Genomic DNA, 18,680 nt, shown 5'->3' on the forward strand with positions numbered 1-18,680 from the left:
GAGCGAAAACAAATCATTTTATTAATATTTACATATAATTCATCAAACTCTATTAATCTTTGTCTTACAAACAAATGCACAATTAGGTCATTTTATAATTGAAACTTAATAGTTAAAATTGAATAAATAAAAAGGTTAACATACAGACAATACCCTGTTGTCAAAAGTTAAATGAGGTCCAGTGTTTTTGTAAAGTCAACATGAAATGGCATTCACAACCCATTTTACTTCTGTGAAAAGGATATTTCACGATTTAAATATGGCAGGATCTTATGGAAGCCCATGTCTCCCAAGGGATAAAAAAAAATAGAAAAACGAATTGTGACTTTTTCTCTCACAATTATATTTCCCAATTATGATTTTACATCTCACAATTCTGAGTTTGTATCTTGCACTTCTGACTTCTCAGAATTGTGACATTATACTTTTTCTGACAAATCTGAGTTTATAAATGACAATTCTGTCAAATTCTGCCTTTTTATTATTGTTTTTTTTAATCCCATGGTGGAAACAAGCTTCCATCGAATTGCGAAAAGCGGTTGGAGGGGAACTTTCACTTGGCAAAAGAAGCAGAGATCTTTTTGATGAAAATGACAAAAACAAACATTTTTCCCTTTGGAAAAACATGCACTGATGAATGGACCATAGTAATCCCAGGAACACCTAACAAAGTAAACAGGGTCCGTTTTGATTTCATGTTGACTTTAAATTAGCCACTCTACCATTTCAAGATCCACACAAATGTGTGATTCCCCATTAGCGCTAGGCAATTTCACTACTATATCCTTAGTGTGTTAGTTTTAGTAAAACAAAAGATTTATTTGATGCAGCTCAAATGCTGAGAATACTGATCTTCTCAGGGTCTGAATAAATATTTCAAAACTGGCCTGAACTCTGAATCCAACAGTAAGAGAAAGATACAGACTCCAATTCAGGCAGATTTCAAGAGTAAGGAAAGTTAAGTGTTTCTGTTTTCCGCAGACCAACATTTACACATATTTATTTCTCCCATTTCCGGAGGGATCCGGCATCATTTTGTACGCAATAAATAACAGCAGGTCGAGTTTCAGAGTGTTTCATCAAACACATGACATACATAATTGCCGTTTTCCCTTTTTACGACCACAGAGACAAATTCAGTATATGTCCGTATTCTTGCACGCTCTGCAGCTTTTGTCAGAAGCCCAAATGTTTCCTCTTGAGGGTCTCGGTTTGTCATATGCTTGTAACACATATTCTCCTGTGGCATCTCATCGTTCCGTCTTTAATTTCGTCTTTTATTCAGCGTCATGTTTTTAGCGCTTGAGGCACTCGTGAAGGGTGTGGCCAAACCTGTACACTATGCATATTCATTTCAATCTTTTTAATATTCATGACTAGGTCCACTCTTTACATATTCATGACTCTATTATTCATAAAATCTTATCCATGTACAACAATATTTAAATAAAGTGTAATTTAAGGCAGTCCAAACATTTACAAAAGAAAGTCAAAGAGAAAAGGGATAATTGCAGAATGTCCCGCTGAAGAAGAAAAACTCCATCCTTATCCCAGTAATAATAGTCCATGTCGTTTGAAGACCCAAATACATATCAGATCAATATGTACTTGTGTTCGTGATTATATGTGCACTGACGGCACGCTCTGGTTCAGTACCTGGGCTCTCATCAACTGGACGCTGGTCAGGATCTTCTTCTGATGACCCATTAAAGTGACTCCCAACCTCTGCATGTCACTGAGATGGAAGTGGACAGAGAAACCTGATTAGATAATTATGGAAATATGTTTAATTTAGTAAATTATGATTCATACTTCTGATTCATACTCTGTGTTATGAATGTAAACATCGGAAGACAAGCCGAGAAATGTGTTCAGAGAACTTAAAACGCACTCATTATTTATGAGACTACAGACATCGTTTTTTTTTTTTATTGGAAGCCGGTTTCCACTGTGGAATAAAGTAATGTTAGTTAGTACTGCAAGATAAAAGTCATAATGTGTGTGATATTTAGAGTTTATATCAGAATTCCTACTTTATATATTGCAATTCTTAGCTAATAATCTAAAAAAATGTAAGAAAAAGTCTGTACTGTGATACAAAAAGTCAAACTTTATATTTATTTATACCATGGTGGAAACAAGCCTCTGTAATTATTGGAACTATCAATTAATTTCTACACAAACACATCTACAAAACCCTTTCTATTGCTGTAATTGACCCTTTTCAATTCAATCATGGCCATTGTAACCATAAACATGATTAATTATGCAATTAACTGTGCAGCTCTAATTATGGGCTTTTTATGTTAAAAGATTCACAAACAAATGATTTGTAAACAGCACAGTTGCAGTTGGTCAGAGAAGAATGTTTTTTCTTACACACTATAAACCCTGAAGACATCACAGCTGATTTTATGAGCACATCTAATAGAGACTCTAATCAAATGTTTTCTAGAAAGCTAATTGCATTTTGTTGAGCAGAACAGTGCATTTGGTCCAAAATTGACCACCCACTGAACAGTCAAGGAAATTTGGAGAAAACATGCCAAAATAGCCCTAATATACCACAGTATTTTTTTTTCAATTGATAACTAATCAGTGTTTTAAGTTTTAGTAACTTTATCATTTTTATTAATTGTTATTTATTTTGCTTTAACTTATTTTTTATTGGAAGCCCATTCCCACCACTAAAAAATAAAATAATAATAATTGCAACTTATTCTTGTAATTGCAACTTATTCTGAATTATTTCTCGCAGTTGTGCGTTTACATCTCACAATTCTGAGAAAAGTAATGAAGTCATATGAGTTTGGAACAACATGCATGTAGTAAATTTTCATTTTTGGGTGATCTAAACTTTCGAACATCTTTAGCCAATCAAATTGATAGCATAAACTAAATGAAACAGGCTGTTAAAAATGATCTCCGCCAAGCTAGCTCCCATTTTTGGTTTGAAAACAGGCATCGGTTGAAGTGTGCGATGTCTACAAATTCACTAAAACTGGACCAACAGGCATAGCACTGACTGAGCCATTGGACAGACAATAGACGCATAGTCGTGAAACTCCATCTAATGGTCACTGATCATCCGACTCGAGGAAGTGGTGATCAATCAAAGGCTTAAAGTCATGAAAGCACCTCCAATCTGTCCTCCATCTACCCCAGAGCAAAGATTCACAATGCGGCATTGCATCTAAAAGACTTCATTTCTGCATTAGCAGTCTGGAGCGCTCCATTGTGTTATGGTGTAAGAACTCAATCAACTCACTGTTGTTTCATGCTCATCACATGTCCTAGAGTCAGATACCCTCCTGCGGCAAAGTGGTCCTTATAACGGCCCATCTTAATGGTGTCCAACCACTCGCCCACAGATCTACAGCTGGTGAAATCAGGAATACTTCTGTTCATCAAAGGACTGTTTAGTCTGAAATGAGAGCAGAAGGAGTGAGAAGGCATGTGCAAGATATACCTTTGAAATGCGGCGAGCGGGAGCATACAATCAATACGAGTTAAAATGATATAGAAGGTGGGGAAGGGGGGCTGTAGATTTGGCCAGTGTGGGTAGATTAATACAGGGATGAAATCAGTATTACTTTCCATCAACGCATCTGGATATGCACCGGCAACTTGACAGGACATGCGCTCCAAGCTGTGCAATTTATACAAGTCCAATTGTGAAAGCAGAAGCGTTCTTTTTCGGTTCATGGCAGATCAATGTCAATATAGCACAGAGGTCTTTTATTTAACAGTGAAGACATCAATATAAGATGAGGTTATTGGAAAATGTACACTTGCATCTTAAAGCGGGCCGCCATAATCGCAGCAACTCAGGTGAAACTTTCTTGTCAACTTTGTGAGACTTTTAAAATGGATCAAATCTGAAGCAGACAAAGTGCATTTGTCGGTTAAATCCGCCGAAGGCAGCATATCGATTGCTAGCTGCTAACCTGCACAACGTGTCAACTGACTTGAGGTTCTTGGGGTTCCGGATCAGCTTGTCCAGGACTGTGATGATCTGGCAGAATTTGGGCCTTTCGTTGCGGTCTTTCTGCCAGCAGTCCAGCATTAGGGTGTGCAGTGCACCGGGACAGCCCATGGGGGCCGGGAGTCGGTAGCCCTCCTCTACAGACTTGATCACCTGCAGAAAAAACAATCAAACTTGATTTCATACTTGAGTTCAAATGTGGGAAAATCGCACTGATTTGTCTCGCCAAAATGATTCCAGTATGGCTGATGTATTGCTATATTTGGAATGGAGCCGGTGTGCCACTGAGAAGGTGATCAGCTACACCTGATTGAGTTTACAAGGGGGTGATCCTTTTTACGACTCAATGTTGGAATTTTTTATTTTATTTTTCATTTTATATAAGTTAATATTTATTTTATCTCAATAAAAAATTTAAGTTGACTAAAATAACCCTGCACTATTCTGAACATAGCCAATATATAGTGTCGATTAGACGCACATCTCTGTTGGTCAAGTTCCAATATGGCCGTTCTCCGTATGACATCACTTCCCACATCACCACTCCATAACTCCATACGTCACTGGAGGAGGAGAACTTCCTATAGGCAATGGCCTCTGGCGCCGTCCAGCGGATCGGGATCTTTCCTCCCTAAAAGCCAATGAAGATGGAGGAAGACAGTTTAGGGAGACAAATAACCAAACAGTGCATGAATTAACACCAAAAGCCCTGTTGTAGAGTATGCTCCTGGTTTTATCACTCACACTGGTGGTGTAGGCTGCATCAGGGTCGTCCTCCAGCACGCGTGACAGACCAAAGTCTGAAATCTTGCACACCAGATTACTGTTGACCAGAATATTTCTGGCCGCCAAGTCCCGGTGGACATACCCCAGATCAGCCAGGTAAGTCATGCCAGCTGCTATGCCACGCAGAATCCCGACCAGCTGAATAATGGTGAACTGACCATCATGTCTCTGTTTGGAGGGAAGAAAAACAAGATGAGGGAGAGAAACTGTGAAGTTGAGGAGAAGCAATACTATAGAGATATACGAGAACAAACACAAAAATGTTTACACACCCTCAGGAAAGAGTCCAAGGAGCCGTTCTCCATGTACTCTGTGATGATCATAACCGGCTTGCCTTGGTAGAGAATGCAAAAACACAGAGAAAAAAAGGGGAAAGCACACGAACAAGATGTCAGGAGATTGATGCAAGTCTGAGTGAAGAGAAACAGAACTGTGGGTTTTCCTTAGTTTTTTACCCAACTTTAAGCAACTTACTAGGTGAAGTAGTAATGTAGCCTACATTAAGCAGATCATGGCAAAAAAAAAAAAAAAAAAAAATATATATATATATATATATATATATGTATATGTATATATATTTATATTTATATATATATATATATATATATATATATATATATATATATATATATATATTTATATGTATATATATATATATATATATATATATATATATATATATATATATATATATATATATATATATATACTGTATATTTATTTATATATACTGTATATTTATTTATATGTATATATATATATATATATATATATATATCTATATAATAAACCTTGACAGGGTGATCAGGACTCCAATAGGAAGTGAAGGGGTCTATTATCAACCTCAAGGGTTTTATTTTGCTACATCTTTCTGCATATTACAAGACATTATATTTAATAAAGATAGATAAAAAGATAGATAGAGAGAGAGACTGGATGAATAATTCAAGAAATAAATAAATATGCATGCATATGTATGTTTTATATTGAGTAAAAAAGATTTAATAAAACTGAATGTGTGTGTGTGCATATATATATATATATATATATATATATAAATATTAAAGAATTATATAATGTAATTTGAATTAATTACATTACTTTTTACTTAAAATTAATAGAAAATAATATATGATCTTATTATTTGTAGAGTAACTCATTTTATTTATTTCAAAATCCCTTTTCTTACATTATTTACTTACTGAAATTTTGTTAAATCAATGATAACAACTGAATTAGTATAAAAATAATGTGTTCTTATAAAAATGTATTTACATTTTATTCAATGATATAGTCAAATTCATATGTGTATGGGATAAGGGATAAACATTATGCTACCTAAATGGTATTGAATAATTTTGAACAAAATAATGTGTTTCGAAAATGTCCCATTGAGAAGCGCACTACACTGATAGTCTCTTAAAGCGCTTACTGCGGGTAACAACCCCCTCCAGGTGGATGACGTTGGGGTGATCAAACTGTGCCATGATGCTGGCCTCGCCCAGGAAATCTCTCCTCTGTTTCTCTGTGTAGCCGGCTTTGAGAGTCTTCAGAGCAACCGGGATATCACGTTTCCCCGGCAGCTTCATCCGCCCGTAACACACTTCCCCAAACTCTCCTGATGTGTGCCAGAAAACAAGATCAGACAGTGGACAGTTCCACTCATGCTGGATTTGAATCTGACTAACACGTTTAACCTTCACAATAAAATTCCCATGATTTCTGACTGTTTTGACATTAATAATAGAATGATGTGTATATACACAGTTGTTCTCTGGAGATGTTTAGCATTTTTTTAATAAGACAAAATCTTATGGTCTACGGTAATATATATTAAAAAAAAAAACGTGCTAAGGAAAATATTATTTGTGTGTGTGTGTGTGTATCAGTGTTATTTTAGTATCTCTGAGATACTATTATTATATTTTTTACACTAGATTTTATCATTTATCAAGTTATCAAAAATGTACTTACTAGTGCATAGGATAATATGAAAATTAATATGATTTTTATGTGTACTGTATGTATGAGTATTATTTTTACATACGTATGTATAAAAAGTTTACGTTTTAGATATTTTATTTCAAATAATGAACATGTTTTTGTTTCAGGGTTTTCCATTCTTTTCTCAAATAAAATGATAAACAACTTGCATTTTCTTTGAGCAAAGCTTTATTTCCTGTGGATCTTTTTCCAGCCATTTCTCATGTATTCCCCAGATGCCCAGGTGTATTTCACATAATCACCAAGGACAGTTATACCTGAACCGATGATTTTCTCTATTTTGATCCTGGACGCTTCAATTTCTCTGGCAAACTCATGGACAGCCTGGCAGGGGTCCTCATATGTGTGGGGATCAATATAAAATCTGGCTTCTGGAAATGATACTAGAATAAACAGAATTAGCATTTGGTCACATATTGCAGCATAAAAAGCAATTTTCAGTCACAGCCACAATCACTGAAGGGCTCAGGCAGCAGCTACAGCAAGATACTGGACCAAAAAAGCAATAGTTTCCTGCCTAAAATTCATTAAAAGAAAAATCATCGGAGGAAAAGAGTGTCTCTCGTACCATGGCCATTTTGGTAGTGCATTTTCTCCTCGTCTGAGTCCTGGAAAGCTTTGCTGTACCCACAACGTCTGTAACACAAACCAGGAGAAGAAAGAGAAATATTGTGTGTGTGTTTTAAACAGGGCCTTGTCACATACAACCCACGTTAATAATATTCAAGCAAAAATGTAAAACTTAATTAACTTAATTTTTCCTTCAAATGTGGATAACAAACGTCCTCCGATGCCTTATATAGTATGAACAGAAAAATGTTAGTTGAAATTCATTATTTGACATAAACTTTAAGTTGCTGTCATCAAAAAGCAATAGAGCAACAGAGACCGCCCACTTTTCAGTGTTTTCACTTTCATTTTCTCTATAGATTACAGAAAATTCTACAATAAAGAGTTCATATCATGATCCAAACCAAGCAGCTCTGAGATCAATCATATTGAAGATTTGATTTCAAAGCAAACAAGTGTTTTAAATGACAAAAGAATCGATCAAATCAGAAACAGTGGTCAGTGCTTTAAGTGGGTTGGTACGCACAGGTACTCAGTACCGCAACTTCCAAATATAGCTCTTGAGCGTACCACCACCTCTCAGTGCGGCCCAGAACTGCTTTTAGCGTACCAGTACGTTCATTTGGACATCTGTTTTAATAGAGTTTTTAATCCTTTGCCTTCACTGCCGCTTTTCAGAGCGCCCTTCACAATGCACGCTTCCTAATTCTTCCTAGTTCGGAGTATGGAGCGTGAATCATTTGAACCAGTTTGGGAGTTTGGAGCAGGATCGCGAATCATTTGAGTCAGTTCGGGAGTTCGGGGCAGCTTCGCGGATCATTTGAATCAGTTCGAGAAATAGGAGCGGGTTTGCGAATCATTTGAGTCAGTTTGGGGATCGCAAATCATTTTAATCAGTTCGGGAGTCCGGAGCTGATTCGTGGATCATTTGAATCAATTCGAGAGTTCGGACCGGGTTCGCAAATCATTTGAGTCAGTTTGGGAGTTCGGAGCGGGATGGCGAATCATTTGAGTCAGTTCGGGAGATCGGAGCGGGTTCACGAGTCATTGAGTCAATTTGGGGATCGCTAATTATTTGAATCAATTCGGGAGTTCGGAGCAGGGGGCAAAGAACTCGACCGGAAGTTGAAGTCGGGTGGGGGCTGGCATTTTTTAGCAGAACTTCACTTGCGTTAGCATTCCCATTGACTCCCATTCATTTTGGCGTCACTTTGACAGCGAATAACTTTACATCTGAGGTGTTTAAAGACTCCGTTTGTCCATTATTTATTTCTAAAGATACACGACAATGTATAAAGGGCTCCATTACCTTCTATGTTACATTATGGCCCCATATAAACAGTTTTTGTAAAAAAATAGGCTAACGATTGCGTCATAACCACTCGTCTCTCTGTCGCATTACCGTACAGACAGGAGGAGAAGCTCGCAGGCAATTAACTTAATATGGCGTACTGGCGTTACATTTTAAAATACTATACAAAATAATTAATCAGAATACTTACTCCTGCTCACTCACGACAAAGAACTCCCTGCTCAAGCTCGCCGTCTCTGCAAGATTAACGATGGCAGTTTGCACGCACAGCCACTTAGAAGATTTACATCTGGCAGACAGGTTGCTGACGTCGTCAAGCTTTGTTTGAGTCTGCGCGTCAGAAACGGAAGTGCTAAAAAAACGCTAAAAATGGGCTTCACTTGTCTCAATTGAGTTCCGCTGTGTCCATTTCTTTTACTGTCTATGGTTCGGAGCGGCTTCGCGGATCATTTGAATCAATTCGAGAGTTCGTATAAGGTTCGTGAATCATTTGAGTCAGTTTGGGGATCGCGAATTATTTGAATTAGTTCGGGAGTTCGGTGCGTGATTCATCTGAGTTAGTTCGGGAGTTCGGAGCTGGTTCGCGAATCATTTGAGTCAGTTTGGAAGTTTGAATACAGTAATGCAGTAATGGAGTAGCTCTTTCTAAGGGTATTTTTTCAAAATCCTTTTGCACATTTTATTTATGTTCAGTAGTTCTTTCTAGCTCAAGCAAATCCAAAAACTAATAAAAGGATTTATTATTAAGGTTGCCTGTTGACTGCTGTATTTAAAAGCCCTTCAAAATAATAGTTGTTACCTCGGGATGAGGGGAATCATCAAAAAAAAAAAAAACTGAATTTTTTTTTTTTTGTGTGGCTATAATAGAGTACCGGAACCTCTTTTGCGCCACTTAAGGTTGCAAGTATTAAATATGATACAACTTGATAGCAAAATATTCAAACTTATGCAAACATTACTTAATTCACAATGCTTCATAGGAGTTTTATGATATTTTGGTGTGCTTTCTGTTATATATATAATCACTTAACCAGTTCAATGGGAAAACCACAGACATGGCAACACTGGTAGATCTGTCCATACAATTTCTGTATAGAGAAAATGAATGAGATTTTTATTTCTGGAACTCCACTGTTGCACTATACTGTATATGACTTAAGGATATTTTCATAGTGTTATTAGTCCAAATTCAATCATATTAAATTCCCATTGTGAGGTATGTGTTTCTGGGTGAACATGTACATATAGTCCCATGAAACTCTTTCATAGATAATTACACAGATGTGTTTGAGTGGAAGGGAAGCTAGCATGAATATACTCTAACAATTCACCCAATGACAATTTTACTCACCCTCATAACATGTATGACTTCTGAAGATATGTATAACAGCAAAATATTTCACCTAAAATCTGAACTCCACCCTCTTCTTGGCACATTTATAAGACAAATAGATCTATCTGATTTGTGAATAGATCACTCTTTTGTGTCAAATCTTTTGAATGAATCATTTGCTCCAGTTCACAAAACCAGTCTTAATTATTCAAAAGTTGAGTTCATTCAGTCAGTGATTCAGTCAAAGAAATAAGTCATACAGTTTTAGAAGAGAGGAGAGTGAGTAAATGATGACAGAATGTATTTTCAGATGAACTATCCCTTAAGTAACAAAGTAAAAGCAAATGGGCAAATAAATGCAGATAATTCAAAGTACTCCTCTTGCCGTTTTCTGCAGATGACAACGGCCAGTAATGTCACCAGTGCTGTTACCAAAGCCATACAGATCCAGATAATGGTTATGTTGGTATTTCGCAGGGGAACTGGTGGAGAAAAACAGAAACCAAATATCAACACAAAGCGTCATTAAACACTCTGAAACATCACAGGTTTTCTGTGCTTGATATGCCAGTGGAGATTCTGTAAATAGGACACTGATTTAACACACTATTAATATAAATGAGAGACAAAAGGATGTTCTTAACACAAATATACAATATAATTTGATTTTCAATTCTGAAATTAAATTTAAAAATTAAATAAAAATTATGACATAAAAGCTCACTTCTTCCAATATCTTTTCATGCAGAAAATGTATAAAAATAAAATAAAATAAATAAATAAATAAATATATATATATATATATATATATATATATATATATATATATATATATATATATATATATACTGTATTTTAAATATTTATATGATATTTAAATGATTGTATGTTATGTTGTACCAGTTTGGTTTATTACCATGGTCACGTAACAAATACAAATTTTAATAAATGTAAAAAGTACAATTAAAATGTAATTTGAAATATATAAATATATTTAAACAATAAATTAATTTAAACGTACATTTAAAATATTCATAAAATAATATATGAACTAAAACAAATAAACATTTAAACTATGTACCATTTCATTCAATCTTCTCTTTATTTTTAGCGTAATTATGACTCATATTATATTATAACTCAATATTTTATTGACATGTTCATGCATTAAAAATAGGAAACATTTAATCATTACAACAAATATGAAACATTATTAAGTTTTTATATTAACATGCATTATCATTAAAAATATGTAACAAACTAAAAATATATACATAAACATAAATACATATAATTATGTAAATGAGCATAAACATTACATCTATGTTCCTAGAAGGAATAAAAAAAAAAAAAAAAAAAAAAAAAGTTTTATTCCTGTCTGTTGCACTGGTAATAATATAACACTCACTTGCTTTGCCCGTCTGTATCTCCACTGACTGGCTGAATCTCCCACAGCCAGCCGAGGTTCTGGCCCGAATCTGAAAGATGTAGCTTGTGCCGGGCTTCAGACCCGAAACTTTAGCACTGGTGTTCTTTGACTTTACTGTAGCATAAATTTGCTGTTCGTTGTCCTGTGGAAACGGCCAAATAAGACAATGAGAGGTTATATTCAAATAAAGAGTCTATTTAAGGTCATTTATGTAAATGCAATCCACAAATATAGACAGTAGTGGACAATTCACACCAGGACCTGACAAAATCATGTTTTGAGACCCAAGCTGGAGGATTGGAGCGATTAAACTGAAGTGCTCACTAATTTTTTAGCATTCCCCGCTTCACCTCACTGCGTCCATGAACTCTGTACCCTCCGAAGCATTACGCTTTGTTAAAAAGCCTTTGATGCTCCTCTTCTGTTCCCTGAGGAGATCGCCAGCACTGCACATCCATCAAAAACAACTTCGTGGTCTTTGTTAAGCACCATTCCCCAGGAATCAGCACATGGGCAGCAAATCGGCAAACAGGGATTGCACGTAAATCATATTTACATAGCAGCATTGTTGACTAGGCACTGTATACTAATTCTCTGTCACAGCTGAGATCTCATTTGCGCCATTAGGCAGCAAAGCTCCCGGCTTGCACAACAATTAACTTCCCTCCAGTGTTTGGCATGGCTCACTATGTTTGCCTTCAATGTCACTTTAAATAATATCGGCAAAACAGTCTGAGAGTGCTATTGGTTGGTAATTTGCCTGAGCTGTCAATAAATCAAATGGTTAAACTATATTTGACTCCAGGCTAGTCTATAAAATGTGACCCTTCATTAAGTGTCACTCTTCATCACTCTGATGAAGAAACTACCTTTTCATAATATTTAATGTCATATTCTAATATGACTCCATTGGGCTGCGCAGGTTCGTGCCAGAAAAGAGTGACGCTGTTCTGACTGGCATTTTCCTGTCGGATGGCCATCACTTGAGACGGAGCTGTGAAAACAAAGACATGTGGGTTACTTCAATAAGTCAGCAGAGTCATTTTGCAACAATTTTAATTATATTATATTACCATTTTATTTCTGATGGAAAATACATATTGTATACTACCAGCTTTAGATGGTTTCTAGCTGATCGAAGCTGGTCGTTTATGCTGATTAGCTGGTTGTGGTTGATTGGCAAGTATGCTAGCTAGTGGCTCAAGATTAACATGTTTAGGGTTAGTAGACCACCTTCAGATGATCAGCTAGTCTAGATTGCTGATGGCACAGAGATTAACCTAGTTAGAGATGGTGCCTAAACTGAACTTGCCATTTATAGTCATTACATCATTCAAACTAGTTTAGGTGGTTAATCAGCTAGACTAGCTTTCTGATTGAACATACTGTAGGTCATCCTGGCTAGGATTGGCAGACAACCTTGACTAAACTGTTTAAATCTGGTTATTCATACCGATGGTTTCAAAACTGGTTATTTAGGCTTATTAGCTGGTCGAAACTAGTTTACGTGGTTGGTCAGCAAGACCAGCTTGCTCATGGAGCATAGGTCAGCCTGGTTAAGATGAGTACCGAGACAAGCTAGACGATGGAGCAGAGGTCAACCTGGTTTGGGGTGGTTCCTAAACTGGTACCTAAACTAAAGTGTTTAAAAGTGGTCATTTATAGTCATTAGCTGGTTCAAATTAGTTTAGGTGGTTGACCAGCTAGACTAGCTGGATAATAGAGCAGAGGACAACCGGGTAAGGGGCTGGTAGACAACCTTGACTGAGCTGTTCAAAACTGAACATTTATAGTCATTAGCTGGTTCAAACTAGTTAAGGTGATCGATCAGCTAGAGGATGAAGCAGAGGTCAACCGGGTTAGGGGCTGGTAGACAACCTTGGCTAAGCTATTCAAAATTATTATTCGTGATCATTGGCTAGCTCAAACTAGTCTAGGTACTTGATCAGTTAGATTAATAGCTGGTTTAGTTGAGGTCAACCTGATTATGGCTGGTAGACCACCTTGACTAAGTTGTTCAAAACTTAAAACTTGATCAAAAGTCATTTATGGACATTACCAAGTTCAAGATAGTTCAGTTAGTTCATCAGATAGATTACTAGCTAGTTTGGCTGAGATCAACATACACTGATTAATCTGTTTAAAACTGGTACATTATTATCAATAGCAGGTTCAAATTACTTTAGGTGGTTAATAAGTTGGTGGGGACTATTTCAACCTTGTCAGAACACTTTGGCTGAGGCTGACCAAGTTTCAAAACACATCATGGACAAGTCAGCTAGTTTTGACTGGACTTGTAGGCTGGAGCCTAGTAGATTAGACTAGATCACAGGCTAGTAAGGCCTTGATTTTCAATTGGCAGTGTTTTAGGAATTATGAATGGAATCAAACTTAAGTGACCCATTAGTGTCTCCTACCTGCCTGGTTTGTGGTGATATTGACCGTCACAGACTGTGGGGGCTCGCTGCTCAAGTGCGTGACTCCGTTTAGAGCAACAATACGGAAGGTGTAGTTACTGTGAGCGGCGAGATTCAGCACCGTCACCCATGCTTCTGTAAGTCCCATCTGCTGAGGGATAAAGCGCACCAGGGCTGCTCCTGTCCGGGCCACCACAATCCCATTCAGCCCAGGTCCTCCTCCTCCAACAGTCCCACTGACAGCTCCATTGGAGTCTGCAGCTCCTCCATTGCCATTCCCCACCACGTTACCCCCTCTGGCACCCACCCGACAGTCCTCACACTGCGTCCCGCCTTTGTCGCACTTCTGGCAAAGGACATCATAGATGACATCACTGCGTCCTCCTGGGTCCAAAGGTGAACCCCACTCCAGACTGACCGAGGTGCCGTTCACAGATGAGATGATGTTTACTGGAGCTGACGGAGGTCCTGCGGGGAGGGTGAAGTTGGACAGTTCTTAATTATAGGTTAATTAGAGAGGTTGAGGGAACTGGTGGTTATCAGGCTAGCTGATTAAAAGAGAATGATTGAATTTGCACTTCAGTAACCACGCGACCCCAGTTATATTTTTGGTCCCAGAAAGTATTGGGAGACTTAAAGCACACTTAAAATAGTTAAATTATTTAAAAAAAAAATTATTTTACAGATTGCACAAACACACATTTTTAAGCAATATACAAAAATATACAAAAATATTTTTATTAATTTTATTTTTTCCATTTTATTTTGTTTTACTTCTTTGATCAGGCATGCTGACCAAAATAAAATAAAATAAAATAAAATAAAATAAAATAAAATATAAAATATAAAATAAAATGGATATTTATTGCAATGATCTGTGGTAAATCTACAAAAAAAAAAAAAAATAGCTCATAGCTCAGCAACAGCAATAGCTCATTTAATATGCTGAAACTTCTAAAATTGAAAAAAGTAAAGTAAAGTTAGTGAAGAAAAAATATCCAGCAGCATTTGAAATCTTTTCTATATTACATGTTATGCATTGACATTCATATAGTGTTTTAAAATTATTTTCTGTCCGACTGTATCTTAAAATTAAATCAAAGTTGGAAGATTTCTTGGTTTGATGATTTGCAAACATGAAGACTCACTTGTGCAGGGAGAGGCAGGAGGATCTGTAGAGGAACGATAGAAGTTAGCATCACAGGGGCAGGTTAGAGCTGCTCGAGTCTCAGAGTGACTGTGGAGGGGACATTTCCCACAGAGCTGATCACCTGCCACTGGCTTGTAGAAGCCCACCTCACATGCTGAAAGTAAAACACAGTTTAACAATCAACAATCCATTGCTTATTTGTTGCTTAGATGGTCAGAAAACTTTTTTTAACCGTATCTGGTAACATTATTTGAACAAAATGAAGTGCAACAAATTGTGAAGTGACCGTGTCACTCTTAAATGTAGCGGTTCAGAGTATCAACAAGGACAACAAGTATATGGGTGAGGAATCTGAAAGAAGGATTGAGAATTAACAACAAGCTTTTTATCTCCACTGACAGAAACCCCAGGGAGTCCAAAAAGTATTCCTTCTTGCAGTATTTATCCTTGTCTGTTTTCTCTTTTGGCTTGATCGGATTAATCCTTCCCTCCCTTGATGTTTTTTTGAAAAGCTCCTGAGTTGAAAAGCAGGTCACGATAAACATTGGGGCCGTACGCTCATGGAGTACAGTGACGTCTACACGCTTTTAAGTTTTTGACCGACTACCGCTGGCAACATAATCAGAAGCACACATTCAACATACACTGAGACAGACAGACGTGAGTTCATCATGATGAACTGCGGTGACCTTTTCCGTTTTTAAGACTCTTCCTACTCAGTAAGTGTCTTTTCAAAGCAGATGAGGGGTAAAAAAGCACGAGGGGTGAGAAGAGACTCCGGTGCTCTTTATCTGGTGGTGTTTACATACACTACATTACGGCTGCATTGTTCTACGTTTTTTTTTGTTGTACATTGGCACACTGTTTGGTTTGTCAGCACCTGTCAGAGCGCCGCGCTCCTTGCATCCACATTTGCATTACAATGAATTTTAATGAATATTTACAGCCACTGTATGCTGACCTTGATTTTTACTCTTTGTGTAGATGGTTAAATAAATATAGTTGAAAAGAAAAACCATCTTGGTGTTTTTGACTATACAAACTCTTGTAGGAGAACAAAACCATTCAAGCATCGGCACAAATCAAATGTTTTTATTTACTGTTGTGTAACTTCATACGCTCAACTAAATGATCCTGTGTCTTTCCACTTAAATGCCATAAACCAAGTTAGACCAATTACACAATTCATAAAGAAACTTTCAACATGAAATCATCATAAAATTAATAGAGAACTACTGTATTATTGTTTTAAAATAAAATCATTTAATACAAAAACATACTTATAATATAATATAAAGTAAAATGTGTTAAAAATTGCAAATAAACTGAGTACATAAAAGATGCAACCAAATAAATTTTAATTTGGCCAAAATGTATTTATTGTTTACTTATATTGTTTATTTTTAACAATAATCAAATATACTTAAAAATAAAAAAAGAAACTTCTTAGATTAGTCAGTAGAATAGTATTCTATAAAATATAATATAATATAATATAATATAATATAATATAATATAATATAATATAATATAATATTTGTTAAAACTTGTAAATTGAATACATTACAAATTTAACCACATAAATTTCAATTTGGCTAAAATATAAAAAATTATAAAAAGATAAACTGTTTATTATATTGATTATTATTATATTATATTTACAATTAAAACATAAGACTGATAGAGATGTGTTGGATTATTGGTTGGATAATAAATAAAGTAAATTAAAATAAAATAAAATAAAAGAAGTAAATATATCATGCCCACAGTTACACTGCTGGAGTACAATGTAACCACGAAAAAAAAAAAATGTGTCCAAAATAACATAAAATATTGAAAGAATTGCTTACTATAGTCACTCCTTGTTATTATTATCATTAATAACAATAATAATCTTTTTTGTCCAAAGATTACAAGATGTGGCGTTATGCAAAAGATTATGTCTGATAATGTCTTGGTCAAATATTTGACCTTATCACTTTTAAAGGAGTAGTTCATCCAAAAATGACAATTCTGTCATTATAAAAAAACATTTTAGGTAAGCTTTTTCATGATTGTTTAGATTTTTATATTTTAGCTTGTTTTGAATTAGTTTGTTTTGTTATATATTGCACCTTGAGAAACTGTTTTAAAGGTGCTGTTGTATATAAAAATAAATGTATTAATATTATTATTATTATTGTTATTATTATTATTATCATATACTCACCCTCATCTTTTCCAAACTTTATTCTGAGTAACACAACAGGAGTAAGTAAATAATGGATCTTAATTTTGGCAAACTATTTCTTTAAGAGACCAAGAGAGTATTCAGGAAGACTCACAAAAACACACACGGAAACACTCTTCATGCTCTCAAACACCGTCAGAACTCTTATGGGAGCCGAACAACAGCTGCTTATGAGCTGGCAGGATTGTCTGAGTGATGAATGATTCTGTCAGTTAAATCATGGCTGGAAATGTGGCGCTCCATCACAGGTCCTCCAAACACACTCCCTCTCTCCACTGAAGGGGTTACTGATTGCCCAGGCTCCAGACGCATCCAGCACACTCATGTTAGTGTGTCATTCGCTGCTTTGTATCCGGACCAGCCACACGTACAGCACAGCGGTGAACTGTTTTAAAGATGTATGGAGGCCTGTACTGTTACTGTAATGACTGTTTCCTGTGAGACTCATAAAACAGATGCTCCCATTCAGCCTCTAATATACAACGCAAACATTTCTGCTTTGTTGTTTTAACTTTACATAATGGCTGAATCCCTAAAGGGCCTAACCAAAGTGCATTGTTATTAAGTCCAAGTATAATTTCAGTCAAAGTTTCTTGCACCAAAATGCCTACCCGTGTAGTTTTTTGACCCTTAAACAAACTGTTTTTGCTACTGTACCCTCAAAACTTATATTTTTAAAGATCTAAATCACCTCGGTTGGATATAAATCACCTTGTTTGGATAACCAATCACAAATCTAGTAGTAGTTGATGAATAAGCATAAATATTTAAAAGTGGGCGGCCTTATGTTAATGAGCTCATGAATAATATCAATAAAGTACAGCAGTGACCACCTGTTCTGGAAGTATTTTTTCCATTATTTCATAAAAGTAGTATTTATAGTATTTGAAATGCTTTGCATTTTGTTTGAACATTTTCAAGAACTTGAGAATTGGTGGAAATAATAATAGGTACAAGTCACATGCAAATAAAAAAATGTGCATAGTAAATTTAACGACTGTAAACATTGATTATAATTAAAATGTATTTCCTCTCATTACCTTCCTAAAATCTGCACTTAACTAAGCTCCATCTATTTGATCAAAAATATTGTACTCTTCTGAATTATTATTATAATTTAAAATAACTTTATTTAAATATATACTAAAAATGTAATTTATTCCTGTGATCACAGCTGAATTTTCAGCTGAATTTTCTGAATTGGCACATGATCCTTCTTGCTGCTCAGTAAACATGTTTTATTATTATTTATCTGTGTTGCTTCATATATATATTTTTTAATAACAGTGATACTTTTTTCAGGATTCTGTGATGAATAGAAATTTTAAAAGAACATTTATCTAAAATAGATTTTAATGCATCCCTGCTAAATAAAAGTATTAATTTCTTTAAAAAATAACTAAATAAATAATAATAAATAAACATTTGAACGGCAAGCGAGTGTGCGAGCGAACGCATAAATTT

At 35.6% G+C, this 18,680-nt stretch overlaps 1 protein-coding gene across 4 annotated transcripts in view; it reads right to left on the reverse strand.

Moving 5' to 3' along the window:
* LOC128022088 (ephrin type-A receptor 8) overlaps positions 1-18,680 on the reverse strand; it is a 78,012-nt gene continuing 59,332 nt past the window's right edge. For 2 of the 4 annotated variants that reach the window (XM_052609325.1, XM_052609322.1), the window contains 14 exons: positions 14,985-15,140; positions 13,837-14,304; positions 12,289-12,413; positions 11,399-11,561; positions 10,367-10,472; positions 7,344-7,411; positions 7,033-7,158; positions 6,204-6,389; positions 5,044-5,105; positions 4,730-4,939; positions 4,467-4,616; positions 3,948-4,138; positions 3,269-3,424; positions 1-1,735 (listed from right to left, as the gene is read on the reverse strand). In XM_052609325.1, the coding sequence (XP_052465285.1) occupies positions 1,621-1,735; positions 3,269-3,424; positions 3,948-4,138; positions 4,467-4,616; positions 4,730-4,939; positions 5,044-5,105; positions 6,204-6,389; positions 7,033-7,158; positions 7,344-7,411; positions 10,367-10,472; positions 11,399-11,561; positions 12,289-12,413; positions 13,837-14,304; positions 14,985-15,140 (2,282 nt within the window). In that variant the 3' untranslated portion in view covers positions 1-1,620. The remainder of the gene's footprint in view (positions 1,736-3,268; positions 3,425-3,947; positions 4,139-4,466; positions 4,617-4,729; positions 4,940-5,043; positions 5,106-6,203; positions 6,390-7,032; positions 7,159-7,343; positions 7,412-10,366; positions 10,473-11,398; positions 11,562-12,288; positions 12,414-13,836; positions 14,305-14,984; positions 15,141-18,680) is intronic. The other 2 variants (XM_052609323.1, XM_052609324.1) reach the window with 2 other exon arrangements.

This window comes from Carassius gibelio, chromosome A11 (genome assembly GCF_023724105.1).
Source record: "Carassius gibelio isolate Cgi1373 ecotype wild population from Czech Republic chromosome A11, carGib1.2-hapl.c, whole genome shotgun sequence".
Taxonomy (NCBI): domain Eukaryota; kingdom Metazoa; phylum Chordata; class Actinopteri; order Cypriniformes; family Cyprinidae; genus Carassius; species Carassius gibelio.